This window comes from Apium graveolens, chromosome 1 (assembly GCF_009905375.1).
Source record: "Apium graveolens cultivar Ventura chromosome 1, ASM990537v1, whole genome shotgun sequence".
In the NCBI taxonomy this organism is placed as follows: Eukaryota; Viridiplantae; Streptophyta; class Magnoliopsida; order Apiales; family Apiaceae; genus Apium; species Apium graveolens.
Window position 1 is genome coordinate 164,646,862 of NC_133647.1, and position 16,027 is coordinate 164,662,888.

Genomic DNA, 16,027 nt, shown 5'->3' on the forward strand with positions numbered 1-16,027 from the left:
ATATTGTAATCTTTCAGCTAATAACAAGTCAGTCGTTCAGGAACATCTTTTCTTTCAGTTTTACAAGCATACACTTATACCTATAATTATACAGGCACTCGGTTTAGGCTAACATTCTGGTATCAGAGCTCGGTGATTCCGGTGAATGCCAAAGTATATGCCTAAGTCCAGTACGATGGAAAAGAGCAAAGCAAAAGATGGAACGATCGGGTTGACATATCCCATGTTGAACAGAGGTAACTATACAGCATGGGCGCTTAAGATGAAGGTGTATATGCAAGCACACGGGGTGTGGATTGCTATTGAGAGTGATGACCCAAACTTGCCTATAGAAGATCGGACAGACAAAATCGCTCTTGCTGCTATCTATCAAGGGATTCCGGAGGATGTTTTGTTGTCTGTAGCCGAAAAGAAAATGGCTAAGGAGGCTTGGGATGCCGTCAAAACCATGTGTTTGGGCGCTGATCGTGTAAAAACAGCGAGAATTCAAACTCTTAAGGTAGAGTTCGAGACATTGAGCATGAAAGATACAGAGTCTCTCGATGACTTTTGTATGAAATTAAATGGTTTGGTGACAACCATTAGAGCTCTTGGTGAGGAGGGCAAAGAGGCATATATTGTGAAGAAATTGTTACGAGCAGTTCCTACGAAATTTCTGTAGATAGCTTCGACAATTGAACAGTTCGGGGATTTAGAGACTATGACCGTTGAAGAAACGGTTGGATCCTTAAAAGCTCATGAAGAACGCTTACGAGGTCAGGTGGAACCGAGTGGTGGTCAACTGTTATTGACTGAGGAAGAGTGGTCGAAGAGGGAAAGAGATGATGCAAAGCTGCTTTTGACACGGGAAGAATGGCTGAAACGTTCAGGTAAAGGAGATGGGTCATCTAGGTCGAAATTTCGAAGAGATTTTGGACGTGGAGGACGTGACAAAACTAAAGTCAGATGCTTCAATTGCCAGGGATATGGCCATTATGCTGCAGATTGTAAAAAATCACGACGTGAAAGGGAGAATAAGGAACAAAAGGAAGAGGTAAACATGACCCAAATGCAAGATGATGAGCCCGCACTTCTGATGGTAGAAAATAATGAAGAAGGAGAGAAAGTAATGCTGATCAATGAGGAGCAAGTAGTTCCCAAGCTAAACCACAACGTTAAGACAATCCAACCAGCCTCGAATTTGTGGTATTTAGACAATGGAGCTAGCAATCATATGACGGGACAATTGTCAAAATTCCGAGAAATAGACGAGAATGTGAAAGGCAAGGTGAGGTTTGGAGATGGTTCTACTGTATCAATAAAAGGAAAGGGGACAATCCTGTTAAAGTGTAAAAATGGAGAAGAGAGATTGTTGAAGGATGTTTATCACATCCCTATATTGTGCAACAATATCATCAGTTTAGGGCAATTAGCTGAGGAAGGAAACAGGGTTATTTTGAGTGGGGTTCATTTGTGGATATATGACAAAGGAGGAAGACTGATTATGAAGGTGAAGAAGTCTGTAAATCGCTTGTATAAGATTATAATCGAGAGTAGTAGTTCAGAATGTCTGCTGTCACGGAGTGATGAAATGGCTTGGCTTTGGCATGCTCGACTTGGACATGTCAATTTCAATGCCATGAATATGATGTGTACTACCAAAATGGTGCATGGCTTGCCTGAGATTAAAATACAGAATGAAGTGTGCACTGGGTGTTTGATGTCGAAACAAACCAGAAGATCTTTCCCAGGCCAAGCAACCTATAACGCTAAGAAGGTACTAGAACTTGTTCATGGTGATCTATGTGGCCCAATCTCGCCTCCTACTTCAGGAGGAAATAAGTATTTATTTCTGTTAGTGGATGACTACAGTCGGGTGATGTGGGGGTATCTATTGAAAAACAAAGACGAAGCGTTCGAAGCCTTTAAATGATTTAGAGCACAGGTAGAAAATGGAGAGGAACGAAAGGTGCAAACGTTCAGAACTGATAGAGGCGGTGAATTCATTTCAAAACAATTCACCTCCTATTATAAAGAAGTAGGCATCACCAGACAATTCACTGCGCCGTACTCGCCTCAGCAGAACGGTGTGGTTGAGAGAAGAAACCGGACAGTCATAGAAATCGCTCGGAGTTTTCTAAAGGAGAAGAAGTTACCACTAACATTCTGGGGAGAGGCCATACGACATTCGATTTATGTACTAAATCGTTTGCCAACTCGATCTGTTTCGGGGATGACACCTCACGAGGCATGGTCAGGTATTAAACCAAACATTGGGCACATTAGAATTTTTGGTTGTCTAGCATACATAAAACTACCATCTGTTCATACCACAAAGCTGTCTGATCGAAGTAAGTTGGTAATCAATCTCGGTAAGGAACCTGGGTCGAAAGCGTATAGGTTGTATGATCCGGAAAGAAATGTGATTCATGTTGGTCGTGACGTGGTGTTTGAAGAAAGCAAAGCGTGGCCATGGGAAAGTAACAAGGAGACAGACGGAGAAACTCGTGAAACTTTCACTATCTTTGGCTCGATCACAGAATCTGATAGAAGCACTAATATTGAAGAAGAGCATTTCGTTAGTCCAATGTCTGAGAGATCAAGCACAACTAGCTCAGAGCCTGTTCGTACGCTTTCGTCATTTGGGACAGGTTCGACAAGCTCAGATGTTGACACTGATAGTGCACCAAAACACTACAGATCTTTGAATGAAATTTATGATGAAACTCAAGAGATTGAGTTGGAAGATGAGGAGTTAATGCTCACTGGTATGGATGAGCCCAGGAGTTTTACTAAAGCAGCATCTGACCACCACTGGAGAGAGGCCATGGAATGTGAAATTACTGCAGTGGAGAGAAAAAATACTTGGAAGCTGACTGAGCTCCCTCCTGGTCGAAAAGCTATTGGGTTAAAATGGGTATTTAAAACGAAGAAAGATACGAGCGGGAAAATTGTCAAATACAAGGCTAGGATTGTGGCAAAGGGTTACGTCCAAAAGCAGGGGAGAGATTTTGAGGAAAACTTCGCACCAGTTATACGCCTCGAAACTGTTAGGATTTTACTAGCTCTGGCTGCCAAACATAGTTGGGAAGTGCATCATTTAGATGTCAAATTTGCATTTTTAAACAGAGAGATCCAAGAGGAGGTGTATGTTACGCAGCCTGAAGGGTTTGTTAAGAAGGGGCAAGAACATCTCGTGTATAAGCTGATCAAGGCACTCTATGGTTTACGACAAGCGCCCCGTGCGTGGTATAAAAAACTGAGTAAATATCTTGAGGAACTGGGTTTCGTGAAATGTCCCTATGAGCATGCAGTGTATACGAAAGCAAAGGGTGAAGATGTTGTGATCATCGGAGTATATGTCGATGACTTACTGGTTACAGGAATAAAACCATCGAGTATAAGAGAGTTTACAGACCAGATGAACAGGAGGTTCGAGATGAGTAACTTGGGTAAGCTGACGTATTACTTGGGTCTGGAGGTTAAACAAGGGGCTGATAACATCCAGCTGAAACAAACGGCCTATGCGAGAAAAATTCTCGAAAAAGTTGGGATGTGGAACTGCAATGCCACTAAGCTTCCCATGGATCCTAAGGAGAATATCAGCAAAGATGAAGGAGGACGATGCATTGATACTACACATTTTAAAAGTATGATTGGAGGCCTACGCTATTTGGTTCATACAAGGCCGGATATAGCCTATTCAGTTGGGATTGTGAGCAGGTATATGAAAAAACCCACTGAGATGCATCTGCTAGCAGCAAAACGGATTCTTCGCTATGTTAGAGGTACGCTAAACCATGGTCTAGTCTATAATAGAGGCAGTGGAAGTGAGTTGTTGACAGGATATTCCGACAGTGACCTCGCTGGACATGTTGAAGATCGAAGAAGCACTGGGGGCATGGTGTTTTATTTGGACGACAGACTGGTAACATGGGCATTACAAAAACAAAGAAGTGTAGCACTTTCGTCCTGCGAAGCTGAGTTCATGGCGGCAACTGCAGCTGCATGTCAGGCCATTTGGCTGCGGAAAATGGTGAGTCAGGTTACTGGTAAACATGTTGAGCCAGTAGTGTTGTATCTTGACAACAAGTCCGCCATTGATCTGACTAAAAATTCTGTGTTTCACGGACGAAGCAAACACATTGACATCCGTTATCACTTTATACGTGAATGTGTTGAGAATGGTGATATACTTGTTAAACATGTCAGTACGGATCTTCAGCGAGCTGATGTTTTGACAAAAGCATTGCCTACTGCCAGGTTTGAGAAGATGAGGCTGTTACTTGGAGTAAGAGACTTGCAGACAGTAGTTTAGATTAAAGGGGAGAAATGTTGGTTTTTTAATCTAAACATATTGTTATTTATTATTTATTATCTTAGCAGTAATTATTTGAGTTGATTTGGTCTATCACGTAGGTACGTGAAAGTAGGAGAGTAAGTTGAAATAAACATTAGAGATAGAGTAGTTTGAGGAAAGCAGGTGCTGGTTTTTAGCAACCACTTTGCACGCATGTGTTTCTTCTTTAGTTTATATTGTAATCTTTCGGCTAATAACAAGTCAGTCGTTCAGGAACATCTTTTCTTTCAGTTTTACAAGCATACACTTATACCTATAATTATACAGGCACTGGGTTTAGGCTAACAGTTCCCACAAGTAAAAATTTACTTAACATAACCCACAACTGAAAGAAAAATATAAAATTGAATTACTTTCTTTCAGTATTGCTTCTAATGTCCATGTCTTTTAAATATCTAGCAAATCACTAAATCCTATACTTAGTCTTATGAGATCTGAACAGCCTGACGTATAATCATAAAAACATACCATTATTCCATGGCCAGTAAAAAGATTTCTGATATCACCGAGCGCACGTTAATTCCTCCCTTCAACAGCCTCCAAGTTATTCCTGGTTCCTGGGTGTAAACAAGAAACATATACCAACAAAGTACCGGCACCTAACAGGAGGATCAGGAGCTTCCTGGTTCAAATCACGAAACCTCTGAGGCATAGTACTCATTCCCCTAGCTTCAATTTCACCTTCATCACCACTCTTTGCGCTACATCATATACAATCAGCAGCATTTTAATCAACCAAAAAAAATACACCAATGTTCTGTCGTTTAATTAGCGGGAATATACTATGAGGCTTAACATCAAATATACAGGGGAATTATGCTAAATGTATAAAAAAACGGAGAGACTGCGAATATACATAATTACAATTTAAAATATCATGTGCAAAGGGTTATATAATTACTATGCCTTCCCATTTTTGAATAAATAAAACCAACTAAATCTAACCAAGAAAATGCCTGGACCCTGCTTTTATTTATGTATACCTTCAAATATTTTGATTGCAAAATATTAGCTGGAAGACCGAGATAAGTGGCAGATGTCCTTTGTCATGCCCTCAAAGTATGGTTCCAGCTTGCCATTACCCAAAGATCCATCAGTGGCTATCAAAGAGGTTCCAAGCAAAATTGTGGCTGAATAATAACCGCTTTCACTTTACAAAAGACCTTACAATAAAGATGGCAGCAGTGGAGATAACTATAGATATTCTGAAATTTCATTCTGCACAAAGATGCATTTTTCTGTACATACATATAGAGGTCACTGTATTGAAGAAGTATGTACTTGGGGTTAAACACAATTGAGCAGAAGAGTTTTCTGTTGAATACAGTGATATGCATCTCCTTCCCTCTAATCTAAGTAAGTTTATATAAACCAACTGTCATGATTTACTAAAACTGTTTTTCTTTAAATCGATTAAACCGTCTAGATTAAAATTGAAACTGGTGATCAGCCTGATACATTCTCCAGCCAATACCTTTCTGCCACATAGCAATCAAGTGGATGATTTTCTATTTTTTATTTACTGAATTAAGTACTAATTAAAAATCAATATAAAATAACTAGAAAACTTTAAAAATTCCACAAAAATTACTATAACACTCAAACAATTATCTAGATAATTATAAAAATAATTTTTTTTTATTTTCCCCATGTATTCGATATCTATAAAGAAATCTTATATATATTTAAAATATTTAGAGAATAAATTATATATTAATTATATCTCACAAAATAAATAAATAAAATCCTAATAATGACTGTAAACCCCTAAAATCAATAGTTTCTAACATCCGTACGGACGGATCTTTGAAATTTTATTTTAAAATAATCGATACTTCATTCGGGACGCATACAGTGCATAGTGTATTATGACTGCTTTGACTGCTATATTATCTCATAAAATAAATAAATAAAATCCTAATAATGACGGTACACCCCAAAAACCGATAATTTCTAATATCCGTATGGAAAAATCGTCAAAATTTTATTTTAAAAGCATCGATACTTCATTCGGGACAGTAGCGCAAACAGGTCTTGGTCTATTATAAGTGTTTTGACTGATATAAAATCTCGCAAAATAAATATAAAAAAAACTAATAATGATGGCACACGCCTAAAATCGATTGTATTTAACATCCATACGGTCGGATTGACGAAATTTTAATTTAAAATAATCGATATTTCATTCGGGACAGTAGCGCATATAGGGCATAGTCTATTCTAACTACTTTGACGGCTATATTATCCTTCAAAATAAATAAATAAAATCCTAATAATGATGGTACACCCCTAAATTCGATAGTTTCTAACATCCGTACGGACGGATCGTCGAAATTTTTTAATTTAAAATAATCGATACAGGGCATAGTGTATTATGACTGCTTTGACTGCTATATTATTCCACAAAATAAATAAATAAAATCCTAATCATGATGGTACACACCTAGAATTGATAGTTTCTAACATCCGTATGGACGGATCGTCGAAATTTTAATTTAAAATAATCGATACTTCATTCAGGACGCATATAGGGCATAATGTATTCTGACTGCTTTGACTACTATATTATCCGACAAAATAAATAAATAAAACCCTAATAATGATGGTACACCCCTAAAATCGATAGTTTCTAACATCCGTACGGACGGATCGTCAAAATTTTAATTTAAAATAATCGAAACTTCATTCGGGACGCACAGAGGGCATAGTGTATTTTGACTGCTTTGACTGCTATATTATCCCTCAAAATAAATAAATAAAATGGTAATAATGATGGTACACCCCTAAAATTGATAGTTTCTAACATCCGTATGGACGGGTCATCGAAATTTTAATTTAAAATAATCGATACTTCATTCGGGACACATACGGGGCATAATGTATTCTGACTGCTTTGACTGCTATATTATCCCATAAAATAAATAATTAAAATACTAATAATGATGGTACACCCCTAAAATCGATAGTTTCTAACATCCGTACCGACGGATCGTCGAAATTATAATTTAAAATAATCGATACTTCATTCGGGAAAGTAGCGCTTACAAGGCATAGTGTATTTTGACTGCTTTGACTGCTAGATTATCCCTCAAAATAAATAAATAAAATACAAATTATGATGGTACACCCCTAAAATCGATAGTTTCTAACATCCGTACAGACGGATCTTCGAAATTTTAATTTAAAATAATCGATACTTCATTCGGGACGCTAGCGTAAACAAGGCTTGGTCTATTTTGACTACTTTGACGGATATAAAATTCTGCAAAATAAATATAAAAAAATTATAATAATGATGTTACACACCTAAAATCGATTATTTTTAACATCCCTACGGACGGATCATCGAAATTTTATTTTAAAAAAATTAAAGGAGTTAAAAGAACCTTTACTTTAAGTAGATATGAATTTTTTCTATAAGGTTATATTTAAATAATGTGGAATAAAACACATTATCTTCCTTGGTGTAGTGGTTTGCACTCAACATTGTTTAGTAGGAGGTCTTCGATTCAAATCGTGGTAGTGCAAAATTTCTGAAAAATTTTGATTTAAAACTTCACCACTGCCACGTCAATAAGGATCCGCTGCCATAGGGTGGCCCACATAGGGGACCCACCTGCCACGTCAGCAGGTGGGACCCACAGGGGTGACTCACCTGCCACATCAGCAGTGTGGGGACTCAGCTCTGCCACATCAGTATTTATTTATTTATTTTTTAATAAAAAATTGAAAATTTTTATTAATATATGTATTGGCAACACTTTACGAGACCTATGCTAACATAATTAAAACATATTGCAGTATTGTACATTATCATATAGCTACTGCAACATTATCTACAGCAACATCACGTAATTATGTGGTAGAAGGCTGTTTATGGTGTAGTGCTTTCTCAATTTCTTTAATCTTCTTTGCAGGAAGTGTCTGCAGATTTTGTAGCTTATCTACGGCATCACCAAGACGATCCTGCAGAATTTGTACTTTACTTTTTGGCAGCATTGATGCGCCAGTTAATTGCGTGAAGCTCGGTAATAGGGGCTATGAAAACCGAAATGTTGTATATAGTTTAGGTGGTTCAACACCCAACTTTAGTTAAATCCCAGACTGTGCAACTACGAAAATACATATTGAACAATTTTCTCAGAATCAACCTCAGCCACCTCACTGCACACAACTTTTTATTTTTTATTTTGTGGTGAAGTGCTAAAAGGTTTCCCGGAACTTGGCAGTTAACCTCAGAGTCATAGACCAGCAATAACTCTGAGATATCTTTTCCCCTTAAAAGAGCTCACCAGTTATTGTTTGTCCCTTCAGCTGGAGAATCAATTGGTCTAACTCTATCTGCATCTACTAGAGAATTATGCAACACATGCTGTACTTCAACGTTCAAGTCGACAGTTTTAACGCTCAAAGTTTTCTCTTTATGCTGACAATCAACCAGCCTCTTGGTTTGAGCTTCCAATGGCTCTTCAGGTGCTGGATTTTCAGCTGTCACCAACACATTTGTTTCTGTTTCTGGAACAGTTTTAACCACTCGCTGGAACAGTTTCTGTTTGAGGATCATATCATCCTGCAGAGAATCAAAAACTTTGGTGATATATTCTTTTTTTTTAAAGAACGTGGAATAAGAATAATGCAGCACACACACATAAACTACAGCAGTTATACATAATATTGGTAGAGCATCTGAATAATTTAACTTTACTTACCTATATAAAGTTCTAGAAAATGACTGAAGAATATTTACCAACAAAAGATCCTAGGTTTCTATGACTTGGCAATAAAAGAATATAAACAAGGAGGAGCATGCAACATTGCTTGACAGTCGCAACCGTGCTTTTTTTCTTAAGAAACTTAAATGGTCCGATGCTTAGGTGACCTTCAAGCAATCACCACCTCCCCATGCAACTCTCAGGGAAACAAGCACCGTAGATGTTCTAAATGGCACCTTGAACAAAGTTCAAAGAAAACTACAAGTAGCTTGTAAGAGCGCTACATATACTTGATTCTTCATATCCCTGTGGTGAAATGTCTAGATCAACCTAAATTACCGCAGCTGCTTTTCATTGAAGCCCCTCCGGCCTCCAAGATTTTGTAAGGTTCAAATGGGGTAATATGCCGTCTTTCTAAGCAACTGCTAGCATTTTCATAATTCACAACTGCAAAAGTTGTAAGGCATCAACAGCCCTTTCTTGCACATCCTCATGTGAGCTATATGTAAAACTAAGAAACAATGCCACACCTTGGATTTGCCAATATTTATTCAGACATGTAGGATCCCTTACAGAAAACGCAAAAGAGAATCTGAGAGGATCCATTTCAACCAAATCATAATCTCATTAGGCCCTGCTCTTTATTTATTGAATACCTCCAAATGGTGAAAACATGCATCTCTTCCATTGTTGTTTGAGCAAAAAGAGAACATAACAATTTAAATATATTGGTGGAAATATTGATTAATAGTTTATCTTTAATATTATTGAGCTCAATAAAACTAGAATCATTATCAATAATTGGACAGTTCAATGCACATAAGATCAATAAGTTCTCCGGGGTTGAAAGCAAACTAGACATAGCATCAGATGATATCAATTCGTGAAACATGAATGTAACATTATAGCATTTGAGTATGCTTCTACATTTGATATGTCTAGATGTTTCATGAACTGATATCGTCCTGATGCTTTGTCTAGATTTCTTTCAACCTCGGAGAAATTATTGATCTTATGTGCATTGAATAGCCGAGCTATTGATAATGATCCTAGTTTTGTTGACCTCAAGAATATATTTAAGGTAAACTGTTGATTACTCTTTCCACCAATATATATAAAGGGGTATGTTCTCTTTTTGCTGAAACAACAATGGAAGAGAGGAATATTTTCATCAGCTGGAGGAATTCAAAAATTAAAAATCAGGGCCAAAATGAGATTATGATTTGGTTGGAATAATACTCTGATATTGGCTTTTGCGGTTTGCTGTAAGGGATCCGACACATTTGAATAATTATTGGTTCAGCCAAGGTGTGACATTGTTGCTTAGTTTTACACAAGGCTTACGGGAGGGATGTGCAAGAAAGGGCTGTTGATGCCCTCTCAACTTATGCGGTTGTAAATTATGAAAATACTAATATTGATTCTGCACTTGCTGAAGCAATTGCTCAGAAAGGCCGCATATTACCCTCTTTTGAACCTTACAAGATCTTGGAGGGAGGGGGTTCAGTGTAAAGCAACAATGGTAATTTAGGTATCTTGATTCTTCATATCCTAGTGGAGGGAGGACCCAACAAGAGTGAGCAAAGTATTGTATAAAGCAGTAAGAACTCCAATTATTGAGAACATAATTTCGAAATTAAGTGTCAGTTGCACATGCTTTTGTTTAAGATTCTCTAATACACCTCTGCCTATACTAAATTCAAACATGCATCTCATGCAATTGGATGTTGAAAGTCCTGTAATCATTTACAAGACTACATCTTACTTGCTAATATTCTCTTAAACAACAAATCCTTTTCAAGAAATTAATTATAAATACTCAGTAGTTCCCATGCTGTATGCTCTATTCCCATCAAAAAAACCATAATCTGGCGGAGATACACCATTAAAAATAGTGGATATATGCACAGTCTCCCCTACAAAAACAAGGGAAATTTTGCATTGAGTTATAGAGAAGCATAAGTCAGTCAAGTTCTGGTAGTTGACTTTAATTAGAATACTAAAGCATAACACCAACAGTAAACACTGCAACAGATGCTTGAAAATGCAAGAGGCTCATTAACAGGAACAGTAACTTAAAAGTCTTTGCTTTTGGAGATTGAAAAGGCTTCTGTATATCAATTTTAAGGAATAGTGAACTATGACAGATGAGATCGAACGTGTATTGAAGGGTCTGATCCTTGACACCTGCGAATAACTAGTTTAGCATAAAGATTTAGAACCCTTGCTTAGTAACTAAATTTACCAAGTCAACAAGTTACACAATCAAGTGTCAATACTATCATCAGTCATAGAAGCAAACCAAGGAATTGAAACTATTATCATATTCTAATTAGATAAAAAAATTACCTGAATGCTCTCCGAGTCGAATGTAAGAATCTTGTTATTACAAGTCCAAGAAGCATACTTGAAAACTGCAGATAATTTTTTTTCCCATCTTTATATAAGATTTCAACACAATGCCGCAAATCTATACATAAATTCTTCTACTCGGGAACTCCAAATGTAATGGAAAAGATACCAACACAACTGAAATTGGAAAGCTTTGGTGCCAAAACCACAAAAAACAATTTTTTTGCTATCTTTATACAAGATTTCAAAACAATGCAGTAACTTTATACGTACATTCTTCTATCAGGAACTCCAAGCGTAATGGAAAAGATACCAATATAACTGAAATTGGAAAGCTTTGGTGCCAAAACCACAATACTATGGGGAATATAACAGTAGGTTGAAATTTTCAAGTTCACCAACCGAGGACAAGAAATGATATGATCTTAAAAACTCTAATGTGAGATTTTGTAGATTGAGAAGTGTGGGGCCATGTCACTCATATTATTGAGAAGTATTACGTCACGCAGATATAGACTTTACAGAGTTGGGAAATCCCAATTTATTTTAGGCTGTTTACAGTCATATAAATGAAGAGTTATAAATTTGAAAAACTAAAAGAAAATGGAGAGATTAATAAATCCCAACCATAAATACTCTGAGTTTACAATCCAGGTACGCATGCTAAACAGAAAGCAGATAACTTCTGGGCATTAAAAACCGTAGGACTTTGAGTGGAGAGTTTTTTAGGTAGGTAAAACCCAAATATCTGATTCCATGCACATACTTCAAGTTGTACTGCTAATACTAATTTCTTGAACAATTTAGCGCTGAAGGTGGTTAACTTATAATGATTATGACCACATAAGAGATATAAATGTAAGCACTGAATATTCTGCGAGATAGCATACTTAAGAAACTTTTCAACTAAACGCATAGGAGGTTTATTTCTCAATATATATAACTTCAACTTCTAGATATGGGATTGATGGTTTCGGTTAGACAAAAAATGGCAAACAAAATTATGATTATTACCGTTGCCAAACGAATTAAAACTGAGAAAAGGGAGTGATCTATATACCTCCATCGTTGCCAGAGAATGCCAGTTCAATGCCGGTTTGAACTGCTTCTTTTGACAAGTGACAGGATTTCGTGAATTAGTTCATCTGGTAACCTGCTGATTTTGTCTTGTTCGCCTCCAAGAATCCTAACTTTTTTCATCGCCCGGAACCCACTTAAGTAATCAAATCCACCTCTGTTTCCAATTTCCCCTAACCCTAATTATCGCTCACTCAAGTTTCCCCTATTTTGAAGGCCCAAGTACTTTCTTTGTGACTATGTCCCAACTCGCAACCATTATATATTAGCCCTATTTTATAATAATCTTCCAAAATTGCATATTTTAATTGAGGCAAAAAATGACCAGTTAAACAAAATACGCATTTAGCAAATAAGTATCACATAAAAAAAGTTGTATACACAACTTAATTATCCGTGTCACGTCAATTCGCATTTCCAAGTGCTCACCTGATCTTTGTTTCTACTTAAGTATGAGATGGAATGCTACGTTCCTTACTACATCCAATTTTTTCACAATTCTTATCATATTAAGTTTGCACCAACTCATTTTTTCTAAATCTTCCCTTCAATTGCTGTTAATTTCCTCCAATTTCACCCATTCCATTCCATTCACATCTAGCAAACACAAAATAATTTTTGAAAAGAATAATGTACTTGAAAAATTACATGGGAAAATTTCTTGACAATCGTGGCTTCTCATATTCCTTTTCTTATATGAATATAAAATATTCTGTGCATACATAATTTAAGGCCCCAAAAAATCATTTTTTCAAAGGCCCAATAAACTTCAGGGCCACCCTTGCCCTGGGTGCCTCTCGGAGAGTGTTCAAGTAAGTAGTTCACACTATTAAATTTAGTAAATGGAGAAGCAACCCCAATAAGAACTCATATTGCATAAAGTACCTTGGCATTAACAAGTCCTATTAACAAGTCCTAGAAGCATACTTGTAAATTGCTGATAACTTTTTTTCCTATATTTATACAAGGTTTCAAAATAATGATGTAACTTTATGTGTACATTCTTCTATCAGGAACTCCAAACGTAATGGAAAAGATACCAATACAACTAAAATTGTAAAGCTTTGGTGCCAAAATGACAATACTACGGGGAATATAACAGTAGGTTGAACTTTTCAAGTTCACCAACCGAGGACAAGAAATGATATGATCTTAAAAACTCTAATGTGAGATTTTGTAGATTGAGAAGTGTGGGGTAATGTCACTCATATTATCGAGAAGTATTACATCACAGAGATATAGACATAATAGAGCTGGAAAATCCCAATTTATTTTGGGCAATACAGCGAGATAAATGAAGAGTTGTTAAATTTGAAAAACTAAAAGAGAAGGGAGAGATTAATAAATCCCAATCATAAATACTCTGAGTTTACAAGACAGGTAAGCATGCTAAACATAAATCAGATAACTTCTGGGCATTAAAACCGTAGCAGAGGTTTATTTCTCAATATATATAACTTCAATTTCAAGATATCGGATTTATGGTTTCGGTTAGACAAAACATGGAGAACGAACTTATGATTATTGTCGTTGCCAAACCAATTAAAACTGAGAAAAGGTAGTTATCTCTATACCTCCATCGTTCCAAGAGAATGTCGGTTTAAACTGCTTCTTTCGCATCGACAAGTGACATGATTTTGTGAATTAGTTTATCTGGTAACCTGCTAATTCTGTCTTGTTCGCCTCCAAGAATCCCAACTTTTTTCATCTCCGGGAACCCCATTAAGTAATCAAATCTGCCTCTGTTTCCAATTTCCCCTAACCTTAATAAGCGGTCACTCAAGTTTGCAGTTACTAACTACGTCCCAACTCCCAACCTTTATGTATTATCCCTATTTCATAATAATCTCACAAAATTGCATATTTTTAATTGAGGCAAAAAATCACTGTATAGACAAAATACGCATTTAGCAAATAAGTATCGCATTAAAAAATTGTATGATACACAACTTAATTATCACGTCAATTCGCATTTCCAAGTTCTCGCCTGATCTTTGTTTCTATTCAAGTATGATGCATTCCTTACTATATCCATTTTTTTAGAATTCTTATCATGTCAATTTTGCACTAACTCATTTTTTCTAAATCTTTCCTTCAATTCCAGTTAATTTCCTTTAATTTTATCCGTCCCATTCCATTCACATCTACCAAACGGAAAATAATTTTTGAAAAGAATAATGGACTCAAAAAATTACTTGACATGATTTCTGGAGAATCGTGGCTCTGAGGGTAATCCTGAGTATGATGAACAAGACTTGCACCTCGGTTCCCAACACTTAAGGTCCTAAATTCTCATAGTCCCTTTTTATATAAATAGAAAATATTATGTGTATCTATAATTTAGGCCCCAAAAATGATTTTTCCAAAGGCCCAATTAACTTCAAGGCCGCCCGTGCCCTGCGTGGCTCTCGGAGAGTGTTCAAGTAAGTAGTTCCAAAGGGCACTAGATTTACTTGATTCTTCGCATCCCTGAGTAAGCTTCACACTATTCAATTTAGTAAATCGATAAGCAAGCCAAATAAGAAAGTTTGATATTGCAGAAAGCGCCTACACCCTAAACATGCAAGAATCAGAAAACAAACCAGACATCAGTCCGCCATATGAAATTTAATTTAGATGTGCATTTTATAATGCAAAAAAAGAAATTAATAACATGCCTATTTCTCCCATATTAATATATGAAGTATCTGATTTTGCGGGGGTAGCAAGATCACTTCAGATACAAATAATGAAAAATCTACCTTCCGAAAATATTGCCCTGCAATGTTCTTATGTTCCCATGAACAGAGAGAGGCTGGTTCTGATATTCAAGTGCCTTACTTGTGAATACGATATTAAAATGATCGACATTGTTAAATAAATTGAAAGATAATTTAAATTGACAAGTGCGGAGAATAAGCCTCTCATATACTCCGAAGACTTATATTATACAGATGTTCAATTTTTTAAGCCGGGTAGTTACATGCTATACTGAGCCATCTATACTTGTACCGATGAGGGGGGCTGGTTACACCGGAGAATTGAAAGAGAAAGATGATATTGATAGACCCCAATAATAAGTGCAAAGATTTCTCAAGGCAGGCAAGCATGTTAGTAAATTAGAATTCATCGCATATAGGCACCTAAATGGAGAGTTGTCTAAGCAGGTAAATTCTGACAATCAGACATACCTTATTTTGATGCACATTCATCAAATTTCAGTCGCAAAATGAGTTGTCTAAGCAGGTAAATTCTAACAATCAGACTTACCTTATTTCGATGCACATTCATCAAATAAGGTGGATAACTTATATAGTTTAATATTTTCTAGATTAAATGTTGGAACTCTTCACGAAACTATTTTTCCAGGAATGTACTCATTAACCCTTGTGTTCCATACTCGCGGAGCTTGCTTCACCCCGCATAGTGCTTTCTTCATCTGGTAGACTCTGTTTTCTCGGCCTTTCTAAATATATCCAGGAGGCTGCTCAATAGAGACTTCTTCTTCAAGATAAATATTCATGACATCCATGTGAAATATCTTCCACTCATTCTGAGATGCTATTGC

The 16,027-nt window shown here is 36.5% G+C and overlaps 1 protein-coding gene across 1 annotated transcript; it reads left to right on the forward strand.

The window, feature by feature from the left end:
• Nucleotides 1-175: 175 nt before the first annotated feature.
• LOC141710395 (uncharacterized) lies at nt 176-661 on the forward strand. Its single transcript, XM_074513048.1, has one exon. The coding sequence runs from the start codon at nt 176-178 to the stop codon at nt 659-661; it is 486 nt and encodes a 161-aa protein (XP_074369149.1).
• The last annotated feature ends 15,366 nt before the right edge of the window (nt 662-16,027 follow it).